Source organism: Lissotriton vulgaris, chromosome 3_1 (genome assembly GCF_964263255.1).
Source record: "Lissotriton vulgaris chromosome 3_1, aLisVul1.2, whole genome shotgun sequence".
Classification (NCBI taxonomy): domain Eukaryota; kingdom Metazoa; phylum Chordata; class Amphibia; order Caudata; family Salamandridae; genus Lissotriton; species Lissotriton vulgaris.
The window spans coordinates 1,837,815,012-1,837,842,219 of NC_141689.1; the positions used below are offsets into that span (position 1 = coordinate 1,837,815,012).

Genomic DNA, 27,208 nt, shown 5'->3' on the forward strand with positions numbered 1-27,208 from the left:
AGAACTGCTGACTCCAACAGCGTAATCCAAGACTGATTGAAATCGAACGAAAAGATGCTCACCAAGATGGTAAGCCACTACAACTAGTCTTCTGACTAGAAACTTAGGTTTACTAAATCTTTTGCGCTACGAATCTCTCCTCACACGAACTCCATGTCTACTCCGACCAAACGTCTCGGTGAAGTGCGCAGATGATAATCAGCGTGCGCTTCACCTGAACTGCGGCGGCAACTCGGTGGAAGACTAGACCGCTTGGCTGAATGCGCAGCCAGCCGCCATCTTAGAGTGCCGAACTTTCATCAATTTAGACCAGGAACCCTGCACTGGCGTTATTCTCTTTTTCCACGACGTCGTGTGTGTCACAGTGGACACTTGAGGCGTGAGGGTCCTGACAGTACCCCCCAACAAGGCAGGTTCCTCCCGTCTTGGTTTAGTAGGGAATCGTTGATCGAACATCTTTATCAACCTTGGTGCATGAACATCGTCCTCTTTTTCCCAGGATCTTTCCTCTGGACCATATCCTTTCCAATCCACTAAAAAAGTACAATTGTCCCTTGGACCATTTTGACTCCAGAATTTCTTTCACCTCAAATTCAAGCCCACTTTCCATCTGCACTGGTTTAGGAGGCAGTGTTTTCCGCAGATTGGTCGGAGCCTTTTTTAATAAAGAAACATGGAAGACTGGGTGGATCTTCAATTTGGCTGGGAGCGTGATTCGATAGGTTACCTGATTTAATCTTTCCTCTACTGGATAAGGGCCAATAAATCTCGGTGGAAATTTCCGGTTCCCTTTTAGCCTAAGATTCTTAGTGTTCAACCAGACCTGATCTCCTATCTCTAATGGGGGACCCTCGCGCCTTTTCCTGTCTGCGAAACTCTTATATTTCTTTTTGGCTAAATCAAGATTTTCTCTTGCACTAAGATGGACCTGTTCTAGGTGAGACACTATTTCCGCAACTGCTGGGACTGTTATTTCTGTCTGTCTGATGGTGGAGTTTGGGTGTCTACCATAATTCATATAGAATGGTGAATAACCAGTGGACGCATTCTTATCATTATTATGGGCAAACTCTGCTGCCCACAGGTAATCCAACCAATTTCCACCCTGTTTTAAAAGGAATAGTCGCAAATATTGTTCTAGCTCTTGGTTCACCCTTTTGGTTTGACCATCAGTTTCTGGGTGGTAACTTGTGGAATATCTCACTTCAGTTACCAATCCTTCCATAAAAGATTTCCAGAATCGGGAAATGAATTGAGCCCCTCTGTCTGAGATTATAATTTTGGGAATTCCGTGTATCTTGACGATTTCTGTATTGAAATGAGTTGCTAACTGTTTGGCACTTGGAACCCCTTTTAAGGCAGTGAAATGAGTCATTTTGGTGAATGAGTCAACTACTACTAATATTGTGTTGTAACCTTGACTAAAGGGTAAATCTGTGATGAGATCCAAGGTAACCGTGTACCAAGGATAGGGTGGGGTGGGCAATGACTGAAGCAGTCTCTTTGGGGCCAGTCGTTCAGATTTTCCCAGAGCACAAACCTCACACGTCTTAACATATTCCTCAATGTTCTTGGACATTTCTGGCCACCAATAATGTATTTTTATTAACTCCTTTGTTTTCGCTTCTCCCTTGTGTCCAGCTAATTTCGCATCATGACATTCTTGCATAACTTGCAATTGCAACTCCTTGGTGGGCACAAACAAGGTATTCTGAAAGTATGGCAGTTGATGAATTATTTCTCTACCTTCTCCCTCCTTCACCCAATTTTGCATGGCTTCCAAATCCATCACTTCTAAGATGCTTCTTTCTAGATCGACTGACGTTACAGCTCCAATTATTCTGTCATTCGGAATAATTGATTGATTTTCCAGAGGGGTTTTCTGATTCTCCGTATCTATCCTGGATAAAGTATCTGCCTTCCCGTTTTGAGCTCCTGGTCTATAAGTGATCACAAAGTCGTAATACGCAAAATACAATGACCATCTCAGCTGCAAGGGTGTAAGTGTTCTGGCGGTCTTTAGAAACTTCAGGTTACGATGGCCCGTAAACACAGTCACTTGATGCTGAGCTCCCATGAGATAGTGGCGCCATTCCTTAAAGGCGTCCTTGATCGCTAATAATTCCTTCTCCGTGATGGTGTAGTTAATTTCAGCAGGATTCCATTTTCTTAATCTGTAGGCCACTGGATGTAGTTGTCCAGTTACCTTATTCCGCTGGGATAGGACTCCTCCTACCGCCTGATCTGAGGCATCTGTCTCAACATAGAAAGGTTCGGCCGGGTCCGGTTGTTGTAGAATGGGTGCCGAAGTGAAATTCCGCTTGAGGGCTTCAAAGGCTTCCTCTGATTCCTTTGACCATTCAAATTGGATTCCTTTCTTTAGCAGCTTAGTGAGAGGTAAAATCTTTCGGGAGAATTCACTAATGAACCGTCGGTAGAAATGCCCAAATCCAATGAAACTCTGGACCTCCTTGACGCTCGTTGGAGACTTCCATTTAGTTACTGTTTCAATTTTCTTCTTATCCATGAGGATTCCATTTGGCGAAATGACAAAACCCAGGAACTCTACTTGGGTGACACTGAACGCACATTTTTCCAATTTCACAAACAATCGATTGTCTTTTACCTTTTGTAAAATTCCTTTGACTTGATCTTGATGTTTCTTAGTATCAGAGGAGTAGATAAGAAGATCATAAATGTATACTATAGCACATTGATCGATGTACTCTTTCAGGACGTCGTTGATAAAATGTTGGAAGGCTGCCGGGGGGTTACACAGCCCATAGGGCATGACCTGGTACTCTAATAATCCAAATCTCGTTCGAAAGACAGTCTTCCATTTGTTGCCCTCCCGCATTCTAACTAAGTGATAGGCTTCTCTCAAGTCGAGTTTGGTGAATATCCGAGCTCTTTTTACCTGGTCCAACAGGACTGAAATCAAGGGTAAGGGGTACCGATTCTTCTTGGTGATTTTATTGATGGTGCGGTAGTCGATGCACATCCTCAATTCCCCTTCCTTCTCCGGCACGAAAAATAATGGCGACGACACCGGGATTGCGAGGGTCGAATAAATCCATTGGCTAAGTACTTGTCCAAGTACTCTTTTAGATGCTGGTTTTCCTTCTCTGTTACACCCTACTGCAAGGTAAAATCGAACCTGGTTCAATTTCAATCTTGCAGTCGTATGTTCGATGGGGGGGGGGGGGTAGCTGCTCTGCTTCTACCTCGTTAAACACTTCTTCAAATTCCTTATACTCCTCTGGGAATTCTTGAGTGTCGATGACACATATAGACTCTCCAGTTTGACACAATGAATAGGCTGGATTTACTTCTTGGTTTCTTTTGAGATTTCCAAAACAATTTTCTAGACAATAATTTGAATTCATCCTTATGGTTCTAGTACTCCAATTAATCATCGGGTTATATTCAGTGAGCCAGGGAAGCCCAAGTATTAATTTAAATTGAGGAGCGTCGATCAGGTTGAATTCGATCTTTTCTTCATGCCCATCATTTGAAAGAAGGTGTATGACTTCCGTATGACTCACTATTGGACCAGATGATAAGTTGGTCCCATCGACTGCTCTGACGGGTTCACTCTTGGACTTCTTGATTGCTTGTATTCCCCTCTTATTCACGAATTTTAGGTTGCAAAAGTTTCCCGTGGCCCCAGAATCAATCATCACGGAAACTTCTGTCAATACGATGTCTCTAAATCTTATCTCCATTGACAAAATAAGATGAGGCACCGCCGACTGCAAGGTATTAGCTACTCGGTGTTCCTCCGGAGTCTTGTTTTGTAACCCATCCACCTGTTCAACTCCTTCAACAGGTGGTTCTGTTAGTTTTCCCTCAACTTGAAGGTCGTCTTAGGTTTCTTCGGACAGTTTCTCACGAAATGGCCTCCAGACCCACAATACATACAGAGATTATTGGTTCTTCTTTTCTCTTTCTCTTCCTTTGACAATGGACCACGTATAGTTCCGATCTGCATTGATTCCACGCCAGATTCTCCATCTTGACCTCGATTATTCTCTTTTCTCACCCGGTCAAACCTGGGGACTGTTGGTTTAAAATCCTTCCTTTTCTCACCTTTTCTTTCGCCTTGCCGAAAGTCTATTTCAAGCACCAGGTCCACCAGCGCCGAAATCTCTGTGGGTCGATTGGGTATTGCCGAAAACACATCCTTTAGCTCATCTTTCAGACCGCGATAGAAAACTGCTGCTCTCTTGCTTGCCGGCCATTCCGTTTCCACTACCAGTTTGTTAAACTGGGCCAGATAGGACACTAGGTCCCGGTTCCCTTGCTTTAAATCAAGCAATTTGTTGTCTACTGCTTGAGAAATTCTTCTGCTGTCAAAGATTCGAAGAAACTCCTGCTTGAACTCTTCATAATTCCGTAGAATTGGGTCATTTTTGGTGATTAAGGGCAAGGACCCTGATGTCGCGTCACCGCTCAAATATGACAACATGAAGGCAACTCTGGACTGTGCGTCTGGGAAAATTGAAGGACGACACTGGAAGTGCAGGGAACACTGTGTAATAAATATCTGTGCCTTTTGTGGGTCTCCGCTAAATCTTTCCGGAGCTGCTAGAGGAATTACAGGAGATAAGGAATGTATAACTTGAGTGGTCGTCCTGTTTGCACTCTCTGATAAGGACCCTTGCCCGTCTTGTCCTGAACTAAAGGGCTGTCTCAACCTTTGTGCCAGTTCTGCCGTTTCTTTTCTTGAACTTATTATTTCTGATCGAAGGTTTTAATTTTCCTCCCTAACTGCACTTAACTCTTTTTGGATGGTGTCGAGAATAGCTCCTAAACTTTGTATGTCTATACCTTCTGCCATCTCTGTTCGGGGTGCTAGGTGCAACTTGGGCACTTCACTATCAGGAACCGAGAAAACTCTTTCTAATTTGGCAGCACAGGAACAGAGATACCTATTCCCCAAACCACCCCGAACAACAACCCAGAGCTCAATTGGCACGAGTCTCTCAATTGTTATCCCAGGGGGATATTGGATAAAATAACAAACTGGGAGAGAGAAACAGAAGAGACTGTCCTGGCTGGCTCCTTCTACCCTGTCCGACCCGCAGACCTTTAGTTTAGGCTGGAACCTGTAGGGAAAGGTAACATTAATATCGGTTGTGTTCCTACTCTACTTTACTGAATGCTTGATTTCTTATCTCTACACCTACCAGTATGCTTCCAAGATAGTGCCTCTCTTCTGTGCTGCTTGTTAGGTGTAGGACTACTATTCTATTCCTCTATTTTCTTCTGGAACTCTGCAGTCAGTTTTCCTCTAAATGCTCTCTCTTCTTGGTGTATACTCTCCTGTATATTTAATTATAAAAGATTATTAGCTATCCGCTTCTCTATTCTAACTCTCTATTCTGTTATGACTAGAAGCTCTATACTTACTTAAACTATCTGTGTATGCGTGTATCCTCTTCTTATATTCCTTAAACTAACTTCCTGTTCTTCTTTCTTTTCTTTGTAGGTTTCAGTGAAGTCTAGTTTTGTCTTGTGGTAAGTACGATTTAACAACACCTTATATAGGTACAGTTTTAGTTATTTGCAGTAAACTCCTTATGTCACTTATCTCTGTTGCCTTTGGTTTCTTCTCCTCAGGTACCCGACGAGCCTGAACGAGTCTGCGACTCTCGGCGGAACTGCTGACTCCAACAGCGTAATCCAAGACTGATTGAAAACGAACGAAAAGATGCTCACCAAGATGATAAGCCACTACAACTAGTCTTCTGACTAGAAACTTAGGTTTACTAAATCTTTTGCGCTACGAATCTCTCCTCACACAAACTCCATGTCTACTCCGACCAAACGTCTCAGTGAAGTGCGCAGATGATAATCAGCGCGCACTTCACCTGAACTGCGGCGGCAACTCAGTGGAAAACTAGACCGCTGGGCTGAACGGGCAGCCAGCCGCCATCTTAGAGTGCCGAACTTGCATCAATTTAGACCAGGAACCCTGCACTGGCGTTATTCTCTTATTCCACGACCTCGTGTGTGTCACAGTGGACACTTGAGGCGTGAGGGTCCTGACACCTGAAAGGTCGGACTAGGAAGGCTTCGAAGTGGATGCTGAGGGGGTGGAAGTGTACTGACCCGCCTGCTGGCCCCCTGAACCGCCTCAACGGTTCCCACGTCCGCGCTGATGTTGTTGATGCTGCGGTCTGTGGCTCTACGAATGCCGTGGGGCACCCTTTTCGTGGCCACGTCAGGAATGAAAAGCAGAAGGCGGAGGAGGCCGAGCGGCCGACAGGCCCAAGGACTTGGCCGTCGCCCGGGAGTCTTTAAAGCGCTCCAACACAGTATCTGCCTTATGGCCAAAAAGGTGAATGGCATCAAAGGACATGTCCATCAGAGTGTTCTGGACATCCCCTGAGAAGCCAGTTGTCCTCAACCAGTCGTGGCGCCGAAGAGCCACCGTCGTGGAAATCGACCTGCCCAGTGAGTCGGCGGTGTCTAGCCCAAAATGTGTGGTGAACTTTGCTGCGTCACTCCTGGCTGCAATCGCCTGGGAAAGAACTACCTAGGCCTCTTCCGGGCAGTTAGGCAGCACCTGCCCAACCGTGTCCCACAGAGAGTGGGTATGACGGCCCAAGAGGCATGTGGTGTTCACCGACTGCAGCCCTAAGCTGGCAGATGAAAATAGTTTCTTATCAAACTAATCCAGCTTCTTGGATTCCCTATCCGGAGGTGCGGTAGGGAACGCACTCTGGACAACCAAGCTCTTCGGGGTGTTGGGTAAGGAAGAGGGGGTCGCCTGGAGCCGGGCGATGGCGTCGGGCCAAGTTCCTATCCACAGGAGCCCCTGTGTTGGACCTGGACCAGGTGCCCAAAAGAACGTCGGATAGTGCTTCATTAAAGGGCAGCAAAGGCTCCGAAGAGGTAGCCGCCGGTTGGAGCACATCAGTCAGGAGATTAGTCCTGACGGCCACCGTAAGGAGTTAGAGGCAGAGAGCCTCGGCCACCCTACGCAACACCACTGCGTGACTGGCTCCCTCCTCCGTAGCCACGGTAGGAGGAGACAGCATGCCAAGGTCAGGCAAGAAGTCAAGAACATTGGCTTCCCCCAAATCCTCGGCCCAGTCCGGACCATAAGCACAGTCCTGTGCTAGAGGGTCCTCAGACCCCTCCCAGTACTCCCCTTCCTCTGAAGTCTGTGGAACAGGCTCAAAATAAAAAGACGGGACATAGGGCACAAAAGGGCCCATCGGCATAGGTATCGGCGTCGGGCAACGTTGATCCGGCACCGTGTCCAAGTCGGGGCCGAACCTGGGGACGACGACGTCCCTAGGAGCGGGTGACGTCGGAAGCCGTGCCAGGGAGATCGGTGCCGATGGAGGTGTCACTAGGTCACAAAAAAGTAAGTTGGAAGGTTCCCCTGGTTCAGTAACAGGGAGGGGAGCAGATGCAAAGAAAATAAGGAAACCCTGTGTGTTAACTGGTCAATATAATTTGACCAATGAGTTTTGGGGTAAGCTCTCAGGGAAGCTGGGGTTTCTATGCAGTATTTAGGCCTTCATGGTGGTAGGTAGCACAGGAAGAAACTGAAAAAACTAAAATATGTATAAAAAATATAATGCAGTTTATTAGGTACCTCCCTTATCCAGGGTTACATTCTAAAATTAAAAACTTTAAAAACAATAAAAACGATGTTTATGTAATTTACAAATGAGACAGTGTACAAAATCATGAAAAGTCAAAAGACTCTTGTCTTGTATTTTTTATACATATTTTAGTTTTTTCAGTTTCTTCCTGTGCTACCTACCACCATGAAGGCCTAAATACTGCATAGAAACCCCAGCTTCCCTGAGAGCTTACCCCAAAACTCATTGGTCAAATTATATTGACCAGTTAACACACAGGGTTTCCTTATTTTCTTTGGTGTCACTAGGTCAACCAGCGTCGATCGGGATCCGATTCTGGATCCTTGGGGGGCCTGCAGAGTTGGGGGCCGGAGCCGCCAGCGACACCGGAGCCAGAGCCGCTGGAGATGGCAAAGCAGGACCACTAGTCGGACCCGCAGGCGCACCGCGAGGCCAGACGGCCCAAAGAGTCGGGCCATGGCATCAAGAAACTCTTGTACCTGAGCAAGCGTCGCTCCTGCACTCGGGAAGAGGGGGTAAGACTGGGGGCAATGTCGCAAGCTCCGCCAGAGCCGCGGGGGTGGCACCACCCTTAGCCACGACGGGCGAGGGAAGTCGAAAAGTGACGATGCTTCTTCGACTTCTTCTTGGAATGCTTTGACTTAGATCCAGAAGAATGATGGTGACTACTCTGCGACTGGTTTCTCGACCTCCGAAGGGCCCGGGACCTCGAGCAGCGCGGAGCCGACTGCCAGACTTCAAGCAACTTTCGGGACCGCTCCCGTAAAGTCTTCGGCGCCATGGCCCGGCAGTAGAGGCAAGACTTGGGGTTGTGGTGGCGCCCTAGGCAGTAGAGACACGGTGTGGGTCTGTCACTGACATAATGCGGTGACAGTCTCCACAGTTCTTGAACCCGGGCATCCTTATGACACCAGGAATCGATTGACTCGAAAAGATGAGATAAAAGGCCTCAAAAAATTCAGGCAAAAAGTGACTGGAGGTACTTGCTCTTCCCGGATCTGCGCTTGCTGGCGCGGAAAAAGAAAACTGACGTCAGCGCGCGTGGGCGCGTCTAAGTAGCTCCGGCAACGTCAATCCGGCGCCAACTACGCCAACGACGTAATCTGATCAAGGTGTCAGCCAGGTTGTTCTTTACTCCTGGGAGATGCTCCGCCTTGATGATTATATGATGTTGAAGAGTCCATTCCCAGACCCTTTGAGCTTACAGAGATAGGATTGGAGATCTCGTTCCTCCCTGCTTGTTGAGATAATGCATGCAGGTGGTATTGTGTGTACGAATGAGGACTGAGGATGCTTGAATCCTTGGGAGAAACGACTGGAGGGCAAGGAGAATTGCTCTCAGTTCCAGAAAAATTATATGCAATTTGGACTAAGACAGATTCCATTTGCTGCTTATTTGGAGGTCCAGAAAATGTGCCCCTCAACCTTCCAATGATGCTTCTGTTAGAACAAACTCTGAAAGAGGAGAGAGGAATGACAGTCCCACATATAGATTGTTGGTGGACTGCCACCAAGGAAGTGCGTTTTTCATGACCGGTGTTATCCGAATGATATCCTTGAATGATCCTGTTATCTGAAGCCATTGTCTGTCCAATTGCTCCTGAAAGGATCTCATCCTTAAACGTGCATGATGCACCATGAGAGTGGCAGAACATCATGCTGAGAAAGGATTTGAGGAGACGGACAGAAACTAACTCTTTTGCAGAGATTGTGAGCCAGAGATAGAATGGTGTTCTGTCTTTTTGTGGATAGGAATGCCTTGTTTTGGAAGGTATCCAGTGTTGCTCAGAGAAACGTTATCCTCTGTGAAGGTATGAGAACGAATTTTTGATAATTGATTGCCAGTTTTAGAGAGCGGAAGAGCTGTAGGCAAAAAGAAATGGCCTTTGGGGCTTGACAAAGAGAAGGAGCCTTCACCAACCAATCATCGAGATACGGGAACATCTGTAGGTCTTTTAATCATAGGTATGCTGTCACTGGAGCAAGACAGACACTCTGTAAAAACCTGAGGCGCTAAACGGAGGCTGAAGGGAAGCACCTTGAACTGATAGTGTGCGCCTGCCACAGTAAAACAGAAGAATTTTTGATGCTTGGGATGGATACGCATATGGAAATATGCGTCCTGCAAATCTAGGCTTGCCAGGAAATCCGCATATTTCAGAAGCTGTAATATCTCCTACAGTTACCATGCAAAACGACTTTTTCTGAAAGTATTTGTTGAGCTTTATGGGGTCCAGAAAGGGACTCCATTCAACCGACTTCTTCACCAGAAAGAAACTGGAGTAGAAGCCCCTTCCTCTTCGAGAGCGTGGCACACATTCTATTGCTTCCTTTTCGAGCATGATCAATGCCTCCTTCTTCAACAAATGAAGATGGGTTGGTATTGATTTTTGAGGTGGATGAGGAGGTGGTGCTATGGTAAACTCTAGGGTATGACCATATTTATTATATACAGAACCCATTTGTTTGTTGTTATTTTGTGCCATTGACCTAAATAACAAGAGAGGGAAATTTTCTTGAAAGGAGTGACTGAGGAAAGAGCGGCAGGTGGGAAGATCTCATTACTGTTGTCTGGTTGCTTTCGCCTGGGCTGTCTGGAGTAAGCAGCCTGTGGTGGTGCATGCTACTGCTGCTGATGTTGGTAGGAAGGAAAAAAAGAGGTGTAAGTCTGAGGCTGGTATTTCTGGTAACCTCCTCGAAACAAATATGCTCCTCTGCCACGCGCCACACGAAAGGGGCTCTTTATGTATTGGAGCGTGCCCAAAGCCCTAGCTGTGTCAGTGTCAGTTTCAATAGCCTGTAAGGGGTCATCAATATGTTTGCCAAAAAGTGTTTCACCACAAAATGGAATGTCCACAATTTTGCTTTGAACCTCAGAGTGGAACGTTGTTGCCTCCAATCAACCCTGACGCCTGAGGACAGCCGCTCCAGCGAGTGGACGAAAAGCCAGGGAAGCCACATCCATAGAAGCGTCAATAATTTCTGATGCAGATCTTTCTCTCTCAAGAAGGATCTTTCTTGCTTCTATCCTTTTATCATCCGGAAGGAGGTCCAGTAAGGGGCGATATTGGATAACATCAGGTGGTCGTATCTTGCAAATATTGCCAGAGCGTTAGCTGGGTGCACACTAGTACCTGAAATTGTAGTAAGCCTCTTTCCAATGTGATTGAGGCGCCTTCCCTCCTTGTCAAGTAGTGTAGTAATAGGCGCTAAAGGGTTTCTTGATCTCCGCTGGGCAGCCTGAGAGATGACAGAATCTGGCTTAGGATCGCCTACCAGACAAGCTGGATCATCATCAGAAGCCCTATATTTTTTGTCAATCCTGGAACAACCGTGGCGTGTGTCCTCATAACCTTCACGCCTTCTTCCCAGATGTGATAAATAATAGGTATCGCTCTCACAGTCTTTCTGGAAGGATCCTTAAAATCATAAAGAAAACAGTCAGACTGCTTGACTATCATTGATACTTGAAATCGAGAAGCCGCTCTCTCCATTAGTGCATGGAAACAGTCAATGTCCTCCGGCGGAGAATCCGCAGTCTGAGGAGAAGAAGCAGCAAGAGTTGAAATAACAGTCCTCCCATTCATCACCTACTTGCCCATTTTTCTGAGGTTAACCCTCCTCAATTTATCTGTCATCAGAAGTGTCATGTTGAGGCAAAACAGTATCCCTTACAGGGGAAGTCGTAGGAGAAAGCTCAGGCCTATGTGGAGGAGAAGCCAGTGGTAGAGGTGCAGGGGCTGCCGTGGCGGCCGAGGTGGATTAGCAGTTGTTGAAGGAAAACAAGTCCAGTAGTCCTGTAGCACGTCCTGCAGGTCTTGAACCAAAGCTACAGGAAGGTGGACCATGGGTTCACTAACCGGCTCCATGTATTGAATTTCAGTATGTGGAGGGTGATATTCCTAGTGATAGTAACCTTCAGTCATCCTCATCATCGTCGTGATACTTCACATGAAGCTGAGAGTGATTGTGAGAAGTACCAAACATTCCCATCATCAGATTCCTCCAGAAATGTAGAAGGTGGTAAGGGTGGCAAGACTGCTGGATTCTGGAAAAACACCCGTCACCGGTGTCGTCGACGAGAAAGTCGTTGATGGATATAAAGGCGTTAGTTGCAACGTTGGCGGTCGCTTACAACCAGGCGTGGGGTACAGTGTTGTCAGCTTCGTCAATGGCAGCGGTGTCTGTGTCGTCGAAGAGGCTATAATAGGAGCAGAAAAAGTCGCCGTCACTATAGTCGACGATGCCAAGACGGTCGTGGACGGAATAAACGTTGTCGACGATGACGCCGACGAGGAAGTTGTTGTCATCGTATTGCGAGTTGTCATCAACAAAGAAGTCACTGGCGATGTTGTGGCCTTGGTCGCTGCAAGAAGCGTCAGCGGTGGGACAGTCGTCAACAGCGTAGTCGTATCCGTCGTCTACAATGTAATTTTCGTCAATGAGATCTTCGACGGGGTGGTAAAATGTGCTCAGATGGTGATTTTTCTATCAAGAGGGACACAGATGATAACGCCATTGATGATATAAGCTTTCTAGAGACTGTATTCTTCATGGATGGTTCTGAAGATTGTTTTCCATGTTTCTGTGTTGAATGGCTCTTTTCCTCAGTAGGAAATTAATGCTTTCCTTTTAGTGAGGTGCCCGTATCTTCCTGACGAGTCTTTTTAAAAACCTTTTTCTTGGAAACTTCAGGAGATTCATGAGACCTTTCTCTCCTTTTAGATGTTTCCTGAGAGGTCTGAAAGGTAGAGCTCTACTCATCCTCAGAGACAACATCAGATTTGTTTTTAAGTCTTGGAAGCCAAATCAACCACCTACCCTCTCGGTCTTTAAGGGTTTTGGTTGAAAAAGTCCAACAAATATTGCAGTCCTTTACCTTATGCTGAGGTTAGAGACAGTATATAGAGTTCTTCAGCATGCAGACTCTTTTTTACGCATGTTCCACAAGACCTGAAGAGACCTTTCTTTGAAGAATACGACATTTTGAGTATAAATCTGGTAAAAAGAAGAAACTGAGCAGAGCTCAGGGATACTCCCTTTCACACAACTTCCTATAGAAAATCTGAGGAACCTAGCCTCTCTTAGGAGTGATCTACAGGGTGCTGTCGCCTGATTGGCTACTTCTTAAGTTTGGTTCTTTTTACAAAAGAAAATGGATAGGCTATTGCAGTGACTGTTTATTGCATTGTAGCCGTATACCGTGGGGCTCCCACTACGACAACTGAGATGATTCAAGCATGTGAATCTACGAAAGATCCAATACTGGAGAACTGTGAATTTATAAAAGTACTTACCATGGTCAATTTAGGGAGACAGCACAGTGACTGGAGTCCTGATTAGCAGGATGCCAGTCAGACTAGGTCAAAAACACACTGACAACAGGCAAAAAGTGTGTGTGGGGGGGTAACCATGCTTGAAGGATCCTACCTTCCTACACTCACTGTGTCACTTCCTCCTCAGATCTTATGCTTCTGAGTTCTTACTTAGAACCACTTTAGGAGAGGTTGATTTTCGCATTTCTTATCTAGGGCACTTGTGGCCTCGGAGTGGAAATGCCCTAAATACTTCCTTGCCCATAGCCATGTAAGTGGTTGGTTGTTGGCAAGAGAACATGGTGAAGAATTAATGAGGAAATGTCTAACATACCAAAGATTAATAAATAAAAAAACTTATTACGATAAAAGCTCAAATTTGTTCCAATATTTTTGTAATTCGACCTAGAAACTTGAGGCCCGATTTACATCTAGGCGGGCGGATTTCGGTGTCACAAGGTGATGGATATCCCGTCTGCCGAAATAAAAATCCAATTATAGCCAATGGGATTTATACTTCGGCTGACAGGATAACGTTCACCGTTGTTACGGAGTAGCTTGTCTGCCAATATCTAAATCAGGCCCTTGATATCATGCAACGGAGTCACTGCAGTAAGCATTACGATGAAGTTCTAAGTGGACAAGTTTCCTCTTTAAATAAATGTCTATTTTTTCCATAAATGTCTACTCTGTAATTACTGAGATGCGCTGTATTTTTCCCTGGTCAATAACCACTGGACATATAGTTTGCTCTAGCTCAGGTTACCTCGGGCATCCTTGGTTTGATCCTTGAGCCTCAGCGCTACAAGAGAACTACTTCATGGCCGGCCTAGGGGCTCAGCACGTCGTTTGCCTTACAAAGATTTTCTACATACAGAATGTTGCTTCATTTTTGGGAAGTCATTTATCATGCGCAGGAGGGTGCAGAAAAGAGCCGAAACCACACTGACACATTCCCTTTGAAAAGTGTCATACGATCGTTTGTGTCCACGAGGAAGACCGGGCCTAATTTGAAAGAAAATGTCGGATTGCAGAAAAGGAAGTTTCTGTCAGCACAGGGTCAGAGGTTTGTGGCGCACATGGAAAGTGCACCGGCAAGTAAGCCATCACTAACAAGTCTAACACCCACCTCCCCCCCCCCCCACGTGAAGGGAACATCAGGGTCTTATATTACCAGCCACGGTGTTGAGAAACATCAGGTATTCGAAGTTGGAAATCTCTCTGTGTTGCCAGCGCTGGGTCATGTTGGAAGCCTTGAAGATCTGCCGAGGGGTGGCCAGAGAGATGCGTCTGCAAGACAGAAACAAACAGGTAGCCGTGAGCGCGCAGTCTCACCTGGACACAAGGGGCCACCCTAAGGTATCACACCCCCTGCCCAATGTCAGTCAGAATAAAAGGTCACTATTCTCCAAGTTCAAACCTTAACACAAAAATATCAACAAGTAAAATCTCATACTTGAACATTCCAGCCAGATTGTGTTCTCCTCGTGAATTTCAATTATTTCAAGCACGGGTTCCAATATCCCTTCCTTTCAATGAAACAAAATCATTAAAAAGACGCGTCTGCATAGTACCACGTGCACTTTATAAGGGGAATTGGGTTTATTGCAGAAACGTGAAGCAGGATGCTGGGGTCGGGCCTGGTGGTTCTGCTAAGACCAGAGGGCCCCTGTTTATTTTCACGGTTTATAACCTAATGAGGGCAGAAGAATAACAGTCTTAAATCAGGGGCTGGACATTGTCATGTGTCACGTTCATAAATCTGCCGCCGCTGCAGCTGCACACGGGTTGCTGCCGCCCCAGGCCTGCGTGGGCCTAATCCGCACACGGCCACTGATCGGCAACATTAGGAAGGGACTCACGGCCGCCATTAAAAGCTCACACCTAGGAATGACCCTGTCGGCCACGATATGTTTCCAAGGCACGTCAGGATATACCGTGTGGTACAAATCAGAAGAAAGGGGGGTTGCCGGGCTTCCAAATCCATTCTCTAAACCTCAGCGTCTGGGAAACTTTGGGGCCCAGCTATAAATAACCAGGGCAATTAAACTATTGGTGTTTCCGATGCAGATTTCCTGAAGTTTGTCACAAGAATATATTAAACTACTTCCTTGTATTTATAAATCAAGCACGGAGGAATTTATCCTGAACGTCAAGTGGGGAACATTGTCCAACACACTCTTTCAGCACACATATTACCAAGGAAAGAAACATAACATAATTTAATCTGATATTATACTTAAATGACACCAGGGACAGCCATAATGCCAGAAAACAATGTGCATTTTCCCACAAAGATCCCCATGAAAAACATGATGAAGAATTAAAATGCAATCAATCTTCTAATATACACGTCTATTTAGATCATGCAATTCAAACACGAGAAAACGGTTGGGACAGAACTTAGCACTGCAGACCAGCTTACTTAAAAAAGGGCACAATTTTCACAGATCAATTAACCGAGGCACAGGCAGTTTAATGTGAATGTCCTAGGGTGACTACATTTGTTCAAGTGGAGAACAATTAGTTCATTTCTTGGGTACTTTTTATGTGAATGATAAGCCTACCGGTTTTGTTATTTTCTGGCAAGAACAGCAGGGTACTGTAATAGCAGTTGAATCAACGCCTCAGAGATTCAACCTGAAACCTGCTGTGTAAAACCTAAGTTGTTTTAATCAACAACTATGTCACAATATCAGCTTTTTAAAGGTGGCATTTCCCCAACAGTCCTTCTTTCGATATGTTGAAACTAAATGGGGTAGTTGGCAGCAAATAAAAAAACAAAAAAACGTTTATTTGAGGACTGGGCAGGAAAGCAAAATAGTACCCGACTGTTTTTTAAGTACCATGCATTTTGGTAATTTGTAAAGTGAATTAATATGTTGCGGGTTTTAACTAGGAGCTCGGGAGTCATTCTAATGCAACTGGCTAGAAACACTTAAAAGAAGCATGCACGTAAATGTAAACTTTGGATCTCGAGTTTTAGAGTTAGCAACTTAGCCAGTGCATCATTTACCAAGCAGACATACGTGCACAGCTGTGTTTAATGTCTACACCTTGATATCATATTGTCTTTCCATGCAGAAGACATAGGGATTTTCTGTGCAATTTAGTATCATTTAGGTGAACAAAAAGTTACATTTGTGGTCGAAAATTATTGCAAATTCCGGTTTTGACTAATGGATATCGTCAAGCATGGGACACAGGAAGGGATAGGGAAGGGGAAAGGGGAAGGGAAAGGGGAAGGGAAGGGGAAAGGGGAAGGGATAAGGAAGGAAAAAAAGAGAGGATTGTCAGAAGGGGCCCATGCAACATTCTTGAAGCATCTAAATTTCCTAACTTTATGGGTATTCGCAAACATATTCAATAAAAACCTGGCAGCATACTTAGAACGGGCAATTGTATTTTCCAAGGTGAGAAACCGTATTAACAGCCAGAAATTTAATAGGGGTTTTACTTAAGGAATTTCAACACCTTGAAATATCATTTCCAGGTGGAGGAATAAAGTATTTACACACAATCCTATCAAATCGGCAGATTTTCTACCACTTTAGTTTAAGGTGTAGGCATGAAAAACTCTAGAATGTCAGAGTTCCATGGGTCACCCACGAGATTTTATTGAATTTCATGAAAATAATAACTTTACGATAGACACAAGCCTATGGCCTGTTATTTATTTTGCCAACTGGTCCTTTTTTTAAATTGTTTTGTTAGATTTTGCAGTAGCCAATTGGTTCTTAAAATAAGAAGAATTTATAAGCAAAACTTTTAACTCCAGTAGCTGCCGAGTTAAAAAGAGAATGTCTTCACTTATGGGTATTATTCTCTTAGGTCAAAAATCATATGCATGGCAGAAAATAGCCATCAGAGCTTGTATTTCTGACTAGTGACAGGAATGCCCCTTCTTCCAACTAGGTCAAGCTGACGTTCAAATAAAAAACGGAAATAATTTCCAAAAGCTGCTAACAAATTTGCTTGAAATAAATAATAGAATTGTGGTTAATATGCTCAGACCAGATTACCTTGTCTGTGGGAGTCCAAAATTGGTGCCAATGCCAACACGTGGCAAACAATGAACCACTTTCTTTACAGTTGAATGGTCTGGAAAGTTGAACATCACAGCAACTGTGGGGAAAAAAGCTAAACCATGAAATCATATGCAGCAGCAAGGCATATCACATCATTTAAAATGTCAAATCATAAACTAACAAACGAGCTAATATGGCATGAGAAAACATGCTGTTTCTATACAGAAGAACAGTGTGTGAGGAGGCTTGGGCCACCTGTGTACCCAAATACATATGTAAAGAAAAACATGAAGCCGACACCTCCAAGTTATTACCGCCACACTACTGCAACAGAGAGCTCAAGCAAAAACGTATGTAAAACTTCAATAGATGACATGCGAAAGCTCGCTAGCGTTTGCGGAAGCCACGACCGGGTTGAGAATTATACGGTATGTTTTGCTAAACCGTTTCTAAGTAGGTCTCATGTTTTAAATTTGACTCGTGTTTGCATCAAGGTTTTTGAGAAATTGTGAAACAAACAACAAATGGTTTACAAATTTGCATCTTGTATGCTTTCCTCAAAATATGTAAGAAAAAAGCGTACCTTGAAATATTTATTATGTACCAAAACATGACCTCTAGGTTAGGCAGACAAGGGAGGAGTGCAGCTAACTTTTGTAAACAGTTTATTCACTTTAACAAACAGGTTATTTCATTTTCAAAAATCATAAAACAATAATTTAGAAGCTCCAGTATAGATTAAGAGGTTAGCTCACCAAATCAAACAATTTCACTGGGTTACATACGGGTGAAAAGAGAATAATGTTAAATTATATTTTCTTTGGTAAGGTTTAAGGTGAAATGCAGAGGACAGTATGTTCCATGGTTTAGGTTCGAATAATCCCTCATTTCTCAAATTTTCGGACGTTTTAAACACACAGGTTTACCAACGGATCAGCAGAGTTTAATGTGATCCCTTTTCTTATTGTGTGGTGGGGAGGGGCCATAATTCACGAGAGGCAACGCTTCGAGTGGATACTGATGCCAATCTCCTCCCTCAAAAACGGTAATAAATAAATAGCATGATACACTAACACATCTGCATTTATGATTTAAAACAAGGCAATTTTGAATGTGTAACAGTTTTCTAAAAACATATTTAACCAAAACTAGAATCCAACGGCTTACATGTTGCCAGTAAGTTACAATCACAGTGAGAGACATTGTGGCAATTGGGAAAGCTGATTTCCCTTTGTAAATTCAACAGACAACATGGGTCTCAGTAGACAGTGTGTTGCTCATGTCAATTGTAGTATACTGTGGTAATAATATGGAATTTGACCTATGCACTGTAGTCATGAATTTGTGATTGCATGTTTATTTGTAGAGCTGTTCTAATACACCTGAGATTTTGGACCACATGCATTTTGACTGTCAAGGCATATCAATATACAGATATAGAAATAACAAGGAAGCACCTCCCCTGGTGGCGGTTGAAAATCGGTTTATGCAATCACGGACCAGCCTTCCCATTAGTACTGCACTAGTTCCCTTTAGATCAGACAAAGGGTTAAGATAGATTTTTGATAAGATAGGGTTGAGAACTATTTTAAACTGGAGAATAAACTGGGCGACTACAGAATTGACCCCCCCCCTCCCGATTAACAGTGTCTAGCAGAAATACTTTTTTCTTCAGAGAAATTTTCAGCACCACAACACGGAGCCATCACAAACAAAAACTATGAGAATACAGGAACATTGTGCAAAAAAATCAGCTAAACAGTAAGGGAAGAAACGAATGGTGAGGAATAGCACCTTCCAGAATAGTGATAAGGTACAATGCACCAATAGTCCTGGAAGGAAAGGCCAGGGCACAGCTACTGCAAAGCAAGCCTGCAACAATACAACAGCCTCCCCGGGGGCAGAAAGCATATGGAAAATTGCACAGCAGATGAAGTCTGCCACCACCGCCCAGAACAGAGAAGGTACCAAGGCCAGAATGAAAGAGCAACAACAATTCATTCCCAGACAATACCAGCAGGGAGAGACATCTCCTAAAAGAGCTAAGGGTCGAGACCCGGACAAGGGACCTCAACCCCAAAGACTGCGAAGGAGTCAGAAGTGCAAGCAACAAGAGGAAGGATGCGAGCAACCCTACACTGGAGCAGGGTGCAGGGGCGCAGAAGCACCATGAAATCATCAACCAATCACCAGAAAGGAAGAAATGGAGCTAACAACAAGATGAGCATCACTCTGGGCGGGAGTAAGAAAAGGCACTCGCAGGAGACAACCACCCGGAGGCAGGCGAGTGCAGAAGACCAAAGAAGGGTCCTTGCAGAATGGTGAGGAAGGGCAGGTCGTAAAGGAATCTGCTGTTAGAATTGTCTCTACCAGATACATCGTTACCGAAGGTAAGTAACTCGTACATCTGATAAGAGACTACTAGCCGCAGATTCCTTAACGTAGAATAAATACCCTAGTCATACCCAAGAGGGAGGAGGGTCTGCGAGAGGACCGCCCCAGCATGGACGAACACAGGGCCCCAAAAGGGGATGAGTCACGGGGACAGGGAGAATAGCCCAGTCCCCTCACGCAAAGGAGAACCTCATCATCTTGGAAGAACACAGGGCCTCACAGGGGATGTGTGACAAAGACAAGAGGGGCAGCCCAGCCCCCACCAAGTAGGAGAAGGCATGGACAAGGTGAAAAGGAGGGGGGAAGTGCACCCTAAGCCCAGTCAAGGTACCAGAGACCCCCACCAGAAGCCCCAGAGGCACAGGCAGCGCAGAGGAGTGCAGGGGAAGAAGGACTATCCCAAGGCTCTAAGGAGAAGAGGTAGAAATGAAGACAAAGGCCTCCACCGGATAACACATACAGTGAAAAAGGTAGCCAAACCTATCACAGTCTGAAGTAGACAGACAAGACAGAACGGCGCCTCAGTCCATAAGGGCAGGCGTGAAAAGAAAGACGTAGTCTCACTAGGCTCCAGCGGAACATGAAGCAGGAGCGCCAGAGCCGACGCCAAGGCCCCTCGGCCGCAAACCAGAAGAGCAGGCAGGCGCAGCTGGCCGCTAACAAGCGGCACCAAACCGAATGCCCAGACTACGCCGGATTTAAAAAAAAACACCAAATGACCCCTAGAAGGAGATCGCTCCGGACAAAACCGATCCACGCAGAAGCACGGCCAGCCTGAAAATAAGAGGAGAAACAAGTAGGGCGGACCAAGCCGTCAACACAGGAAATTATCCCTTCTGGAACCCCCAACAGGGGACCCAGCCGAACGTCGGACAAAAGGGCAAAATCAACAGTACAATGCAGTGGATGGTAAAGCCACGCCCAGGCAAGACCAAGAGACCACACCAGCAGAATACAGTCACACCAGGAAAGGCGAGGAACCCACAAAGGGGAGGGTAAGAGCTATACAATAGCAACAAGTACCCCACTCAGGGTATGACCCGTCCAGAAGAAATTATGAGAACCACTCTTAGGGAATAAAATCCAGCATCAGAGAACAAAACCATAAAGCCTGCGGCAGAAACCACAGAAGGCTTAGTAATCAGCCAAAAAGTACACTCTTGCAAAAAAGGAGCTGAACCAGCAGCCAACTAAGGAGAGGGGCCAGCCAAGGGACCCCGAGGGCACAGCAAACCACACAGAAAGTGTAACGGTCACTCTAGACACCAGATTCTAGAAGCAAGTGGGATAACACCTCCCAACAAGTCCCGGAGGATCAACAAATCAGCCTACGGAGGAGGAGGGGGACGGAGCACGGCAAGAAGACGCTGATTGGCGGAGTCCGCATGAGTGTCAAGCAGAAGGAGCCCATCAAAGGGCAGGTCAGCCAGACGCTCACTTATATTTTCAGGAAAAAAAGCACCACGTAGCCAAGCATGGCGACGGAGAGCCACAGAAGTGGCCATAGCACGGCTGAGAGCATCGGCAACATCCAAGGTCGCCCGAAGAATAATCGTAGCCAAATCCCTACCATCCAAAACATGGCTCCGCAGATCAGCACGGGCACCCTCATGGGAGACATGAGACAGAAGGGACTCCACAGAGTCTCACAGGCTGGAAGTAGCCCTAGCCAACACACGAGTGTTGAGCGCCCGCAAGGCAGCACTGGAAGAAGCGAAGACATTATGCCCCCATGAATCAAGCCACCAGGCCTCTCGAGACGGAGGGAAGAACACCACAGGCAAAGACAGAAAAGACGTCCGTAGTAGAGAACCTTGAGTAGAAGGTTGGAAGGAAAGGCAGACAGGGTTGTGCGGAGACGGACGGTGGCAATGCAGGAGTGGCTGAGGCACAGGATCTTCCGTGGCAGGGCCCCCCCAAGCCCCAAGAAGAGAATTATGGAGCGGCACTTCAAAAGGAAGGAACAAGCTCCCATCCACCAGAGCCCTGGTGGAGAACTTCCAAAAGGTTATCTGTAGGAAAGGGAGTGACAGGTTCACCCATCCGCAGAATGCCAGCAGCTGTGGAAATAGCCCGAACAAAGGCAACACTAGCCTAAGTAGGGCGTAGCGGAGGAGAAAGTAATTCCTCCGTGGGCGACGGCTGCAGACTGAGCCATCTGTCCTCAAGTCCAGGGGGGGAGCGGCCAGCCCCAGAATAGTGGAGGATCCACAGATGAGTGGGGAACCTGAGGGGACCCAGAGAGGTTGGTGGAAGAGTCAGCCGCGAGCCATGGAAAGATGGGTTTAAGGATTTAGGCCTTGAGACGGCGAGGAGCCCTCCCTGGAAAAGGCAACAATGCAGCGCCCTGTCTCCAGGGAAGAAGACACCAACAGATGACAGACCTCTGGAGAGGAAGGAACCTCAGGAGACGAATCGGGAACCCAACGCCAGCATGGCTCCCTGGAGTCCGCCACAGGCGCCTGATCGAAGTCGATCGGCGGCAGAGTGGGCATTTGCGGCGCCGGGTCGACCTCTGCCAGCACGTGCTCCCCAGGAGAAAGGGACGGGGTCGACGCCGGTAAGGTGACGGAGCGGTGCCGAAAAAGCGCGGCTCAGCCTCAGACGGGGCAGCGCCAAAAAGGTGCCAGCTTGGCCTCTGGCGAGGTAGCCGCCTGCTCAGGGGACTGAGGGCGACTCGGGGTCAAGCCCAGAGTTCTGGCGATCTCCTGCGACACCACAGGGACCCCCGTAGAGATGTGCCACGAGGTAGGGATGCCAGGCGCCAAAGAGAGGAGCCTCGAAGGTCTACACCTTGACGACACCACCCTCCTACGACCTGAAGCCAAAACCGCCGGGGCCAGAGCCGCCGACGACTCCGCGGAAGTCCCTGCGTGAGGTAAGGGATCTGCGGACATCTCAGGAGGTGGAGGAGGGGCCAAAGAAGCCTGCAGAGCCGCAGCGTATGCAGTCATTTGGGCCTTAGTCACCCCAACGGCGGGTAGGAAGGCGACAGGCGCTGAAGGAGGACAGGGCATCTGAGACAAGCTGAAAGACCTACCAGTCGACGAACAACGCCCTTGGAGCCATGGCGAGGGAAGGTGTTGCAGACGGAAGTGGCGGTTCCTGGCCTCCGAGGTAGGGGATGGACGCTGGAACGACACCGACCTGGACACAGAGGCTGACAGCAACTTCATCCGACGCTCCCGCCACGACTTAGGCAATCCGTCGATTCGTGGTGCTCGCTAAGGCACCACATGCAAATCGGGTGAGGGTCCGTCGCCGACATGGAGCGTGCACAAGAGGTACATGTCTTGTAGCCCGAAGGCATTCGCACACTGTTCCACAACGACAAAGCGTGAAAAATAAAAGAAGGGCTAAAAACAGGCCAGGACACAATCCGGATCCAGGTTGCATGCGGAAAAGAGAAAAAACTGACGTAGGCACGCCGGGGTGGGACTTATGTATCCTCGCTGACGTCACGGACGGGGACGACGTCAGGGCAGAGTCACATGGTACCGTTCCCCCGGCGCGCAGGGATACTGTGGCAAAAAGTTTTCCGGATCCAGTCTTAAGGAATCTGCGGCTAGTAATCTCCATCAAATCCAACCATTAAGACTAGTTACTGGCAATACAAACATGTAATTCTGCTTGGGCAGTCAAACTCAGGTACACTTACAGTATCCTTTCTGGAATTCAAAAATAGGCATATTGTGGAAGTCTTTCTGAACAAGAATGTACTTAAAGAAGCAAAACCAATATATCTGAGATTTCGTCTGGGGATACTTGAGCTCCATTCCTTTACGGCTAAATAGCTTCCAGACCCAAACGTAGTCGATTGGTGATGTCCCGTTTGCTGTTAGGCCACTGAAACAGTGTAGCATGTACTATTCTTGTGCCATTCAGAAAGTAGAAAGAAATGTATTCTCCCTCTGTGTCGTACATTTGGTACAAGGGATTATAGGGCGGTGATTAGAATTCTGGAAAGTGATACTAGGTAGCTTATTGTTTTTGTAGTCTCACTTTTTATTGTCCAGGTGGAGAGTAAGGCAAAAACGAGTACATTCATAGTTGCCCTTCTATAGGTGATTATAGTTAAATATTCTTGCTGTCCTAGAAGAGGAATGTAGCGCTGAGTACATATTACACACAGCAGGCACACATCGGTAGGATACAGCCCCCATAAGAGGGTAAGATACTAAAGAGTCATCCCACCCATTATTTACTATTCCGCTTCTAAACAACGTGCAAGTGAGGGAAGGTTGCTAGCTGTATTGGAGGCTTTATTTTTATTACTCTTCTTTGCTTAAGCATTCCAGTCCCCACACCAGGATAGCAGAGTAACACCTGATTAGTAAATCATTAGGGTTAGTCGCTGGGACCCGGATATCATATATTTTAAAATGTTTAGATTTTCAGGAATTTGATTATTAATGTAGACCTCTGGCCAAAAGGATTGTGATGATTTATCAGTCCAAATGGGGGGCGTGGCTAGCCGAGCTGCGACATGGCCACTCTTTCGGCGAGCTCCGCCGGCTGAGGGAATAATTCTGCCATAATCCTACTTTACTCGCAGGCGTGGGGGCAAGGCAACACCACATCGCGGTGCGGAACCCACGGGGCATGCAGAGATCTGCTTTTCCCGACGCGAAAAGGAAGTCCGGTCCCACTGCGCCAGGATTTGCTGTGGCCGGTCTGGGCCGTCGCTGGGAGCCGGGTGCTGTGCGGCTCCCCTCAGCTAGGCCTAAAACTCGAATCCGGGGTCGTGCAGGCCCAACTGCGTGGACAGTACGGATCATTGGTGAGCACTGCTGGAGGGACGTGGCATTCACAGATACCACCCGCTGCCTGCCTTAGAAGACAGAGGAGCTGACCGAGGAAGCTGGAGAGATACCGACTTCCAAGGTACGATGGGGAAGGTCTGAGACAGAGCTTGGGACGCCATTTTAGAAGCCTCCGCGCACCTGAACGCAAGGGCCCCAGCTGGAGGTTGGGAGGCAACGGCAGCGCGGAAACCTCGCCCTGAGCTCATTAAGTACATAATGCACAACGCCTTGTCCGAACCTGCCTCCATGGTTATTGGGAGACGCACAATGGGCCCGAATGGCGAAGGTGAGCCTTCTTACTAAATGGGACTCTGCTATATGGCCCAATTGTTGAACACATTTGCGGCTAAATGCTACGGTGTCGCATGTAATTGTCGGAGGTACCCAGCCTTAGTAGCATTCATAAAGAGCCACAAGTGGGGTCAATCGCTGTTTTCCTTGAGCGGCTGCTGCACATATAAGGCCCCTCCTGGAAGCGGAGACTGCAGGCTTTAATCTCTAAAGCAAAGTGGGCTGCTGTGAGAGCGAGAAGACTAGGACCGCAGGATCTGTGAGGCTAGCTGTACAAATTTGAACCTCACGTGCGCTGAAGATTGGCTGTGGCGTACATTGAATTTTGCTCCTGTGGCGGTCGGCTGGTCGCTGCAGCACACGCATAATCAGCTGCGGGGATGTGACGGAGCTGCTGCCCTGTGCCTCAATATTGCGAAAGTTATTAGCGTCAGTGGTACAATTTTCGCCATCCACTGCGAAATTCAGCATTGGCGCAGTTTGGCCTAACTTACATTGAGAGTGCTCAATTGGTAAGCGGTGCCTGTGCGAAATAGCCTGTAAAAAAGTATCTCCCTGCCTGGGGTCCACACCGACATCATGGGCAAAAATGACACAAGGCAGGCCAAAATAAACTTTGAAAACAAACGAGTTGCCAAGCCCGCCGGGCATGACCCAGAGGTCCAAGGGGCTGCAGGTGGACATGACGCGCCTGAAGGCCAAGAAGGAGATCTACGCTCACTGATGTTGTAAATACGCTCCAGTTTGCGCAACATCGATGCAAAACTAGATAACCTGACCTCGCAGCTAGACTCGGTTAAATCTCAAGTGACCACACACGAAACCAGGCTGGACAGCTTAGAGAATAGACATACTGAATTGCATGAATTTCAACAGGAAACGAAGGAGCAACTCCTCCACATGGACAAGCTATTGACTGTCATCAGGGCAAAGAATGACGACTTGGAAGCGCGCTTGAGACGGAACAACCTCTGAGTCACTGGAATTCCAGAAACAACGGCTATAACCAAGATAGAGACTTATATAACGGAACTTCTGCATGAGCTGTTTGATCCCCACCTTTCCCCGTTGTTCGTGGTTGAGCGGGCACATAGGGCACTAGGCCCAAAGCCACCGGTTGGCGGCACACCAAGACAAATTCTGGCAAAATTGCTGAACTATCAAGACAGAGACATCATCCTAAGGTTGGCGAGAGAAAAGGGACAAATCACTCATAAAAGGAACTCCATCTCTTTCTATCCCGACTTCACACCAGCGGTACAGGCCGCGCGCAGAGAGTTTCTCCCAGCAAAACGCTCAAAGTGTCTCATGATGGGTCAGCGCATTTCTTTACTGATGCCAAATCTGCTCTCAAATTTGCCAAGCATGTTTGCGGTCCGAAATCGAAAGCAGGGAATATAGAGCGTGATCAGAGAACTGACCGTCTGAGTGACAACGATTGAACTGACATCTTACCTGGTTTGATTTCACATTGAGGTTGTTGCGAGTGGAGTATGCCTACCCTGTTGAATATTCAAGATGTATTCATAGTTCAGGCAGACTATAAGATTGTACTGTGGTTAATCCCGTTTATGATGCTATATAGGGGTATTACTTTTTTAGCACCTAAGCCTAATCAGTCACAATAATTAGTACGGTTTGTCTATGGCGTCGCAGCTTGCGTTTCCATTCCCCTTAGCCACCCTGTGAAAACAGGGGAGTACGCTTGTGCTTCCTCGCCCTCCTGGGGTGTTTCCCTGAGTTCTGTTTTCTCCACATCTTATGTGGATATGGGGAGGGGGGGGAGGGGGGCAGGGGGGGGGGGGGGGGGTTAGACACAACCTGATTGGGGGGGTTGGAGTGGGGGGGTGGAAATGGGTAGTTGGGTATTTTCCAGTATACCGGTCTCCAAACTGAGTGGAATATTGGGTTTCATTGTTGGACTACAAGCGTATGGGTGGTGGGTATACGCACATTCTTGGCAAGACTCCCATGGGGATGAACGCACAAGCTATTAAAATCCTAACATGGAACGTAAGGGGACTAAATGACAGTCGGAAGGCACGTCTGATTCATGCATACTTAGCGAGGCACAACATTGACATCTGTTTCCTACAGGAAACGCACCTTAATTCGTAACCATTACCGAAGCTGAAACACAGGAGGTGGGAGGGTATTCATTCAGCGATCTACTCGAACTATGCAAGAGGGGTGGCAGTAATTGTTCGCAGGGGATTAGACTGGACTGCAAATAAGGTATATCTTGATCCAGAAGGGCGATACATAGTACTTCATGGACGTCTAGGCGGCAGATCGGTTGTGCTGGCAGCTGTCTACGGGCCAAATGTAGACTCACCAGAGTTCTTAAGAGAAGTCTGGGCGCGTATATCCTCTATGAACTGCAATACAATCATCTGGGGCGGGGACTTTAACGTGGTATTGAATGATAATCTAGACAGAAAAGGTGCATCACGTCAGTTATACCCACATACCCGTAATGCCGTACATGATCTCATACTGGAGGGCCATTTGCTTGACATCTGGAGAGTTAGACAGCCCTGTGCCCGGGAGGGTATTTGCATATCGAGCCAACATGCGGCCTGGTCCTCTGATGTTGCCACCTGGACAATGGAGGTATGTCACCTAGCGCGCTCACTGTCTGATCATGCCCCATGTCTCCTCACATTGTCACTTCCAGACGCACCTACCCGTGCTTTCAGCTGGAGACTCCCTCCACATGCACTGCTGGATGACGCCTTTAAGGAGGAGATTAG

At 46.9% G+C, this 27,208-nt stretch overlaps 1 protein-coding gene across 1 annotated transcript in view; it reads right to left on the reverse strand.

Moving 5' to 3' along the window:
* The window catches only part of LRBA (LPS responsive beige-like anchor protein), a 2,444,222-nt gene that overhangs the window by 755,745 nt on the left and 1,661,269 nt on the right, over window positions 1-27,208 (reverse strand). The window contains exons 42-43 of the mRNA XM_086962285.1: window positions 16,960-17,062; window positions 14,112-14,227 (exon numbers count right to left, since the gene is read on the reverse strand). Coding sequence (XP_086818411.1) covers window positions 14,112-14,227; window positions 16,960-17,062 — 219 coding nt within the window. The remainder of the gene's footprint in view (window positions 1-14,111; window positions 14,228-16,959; window positions 17,063-27,208) is intronic.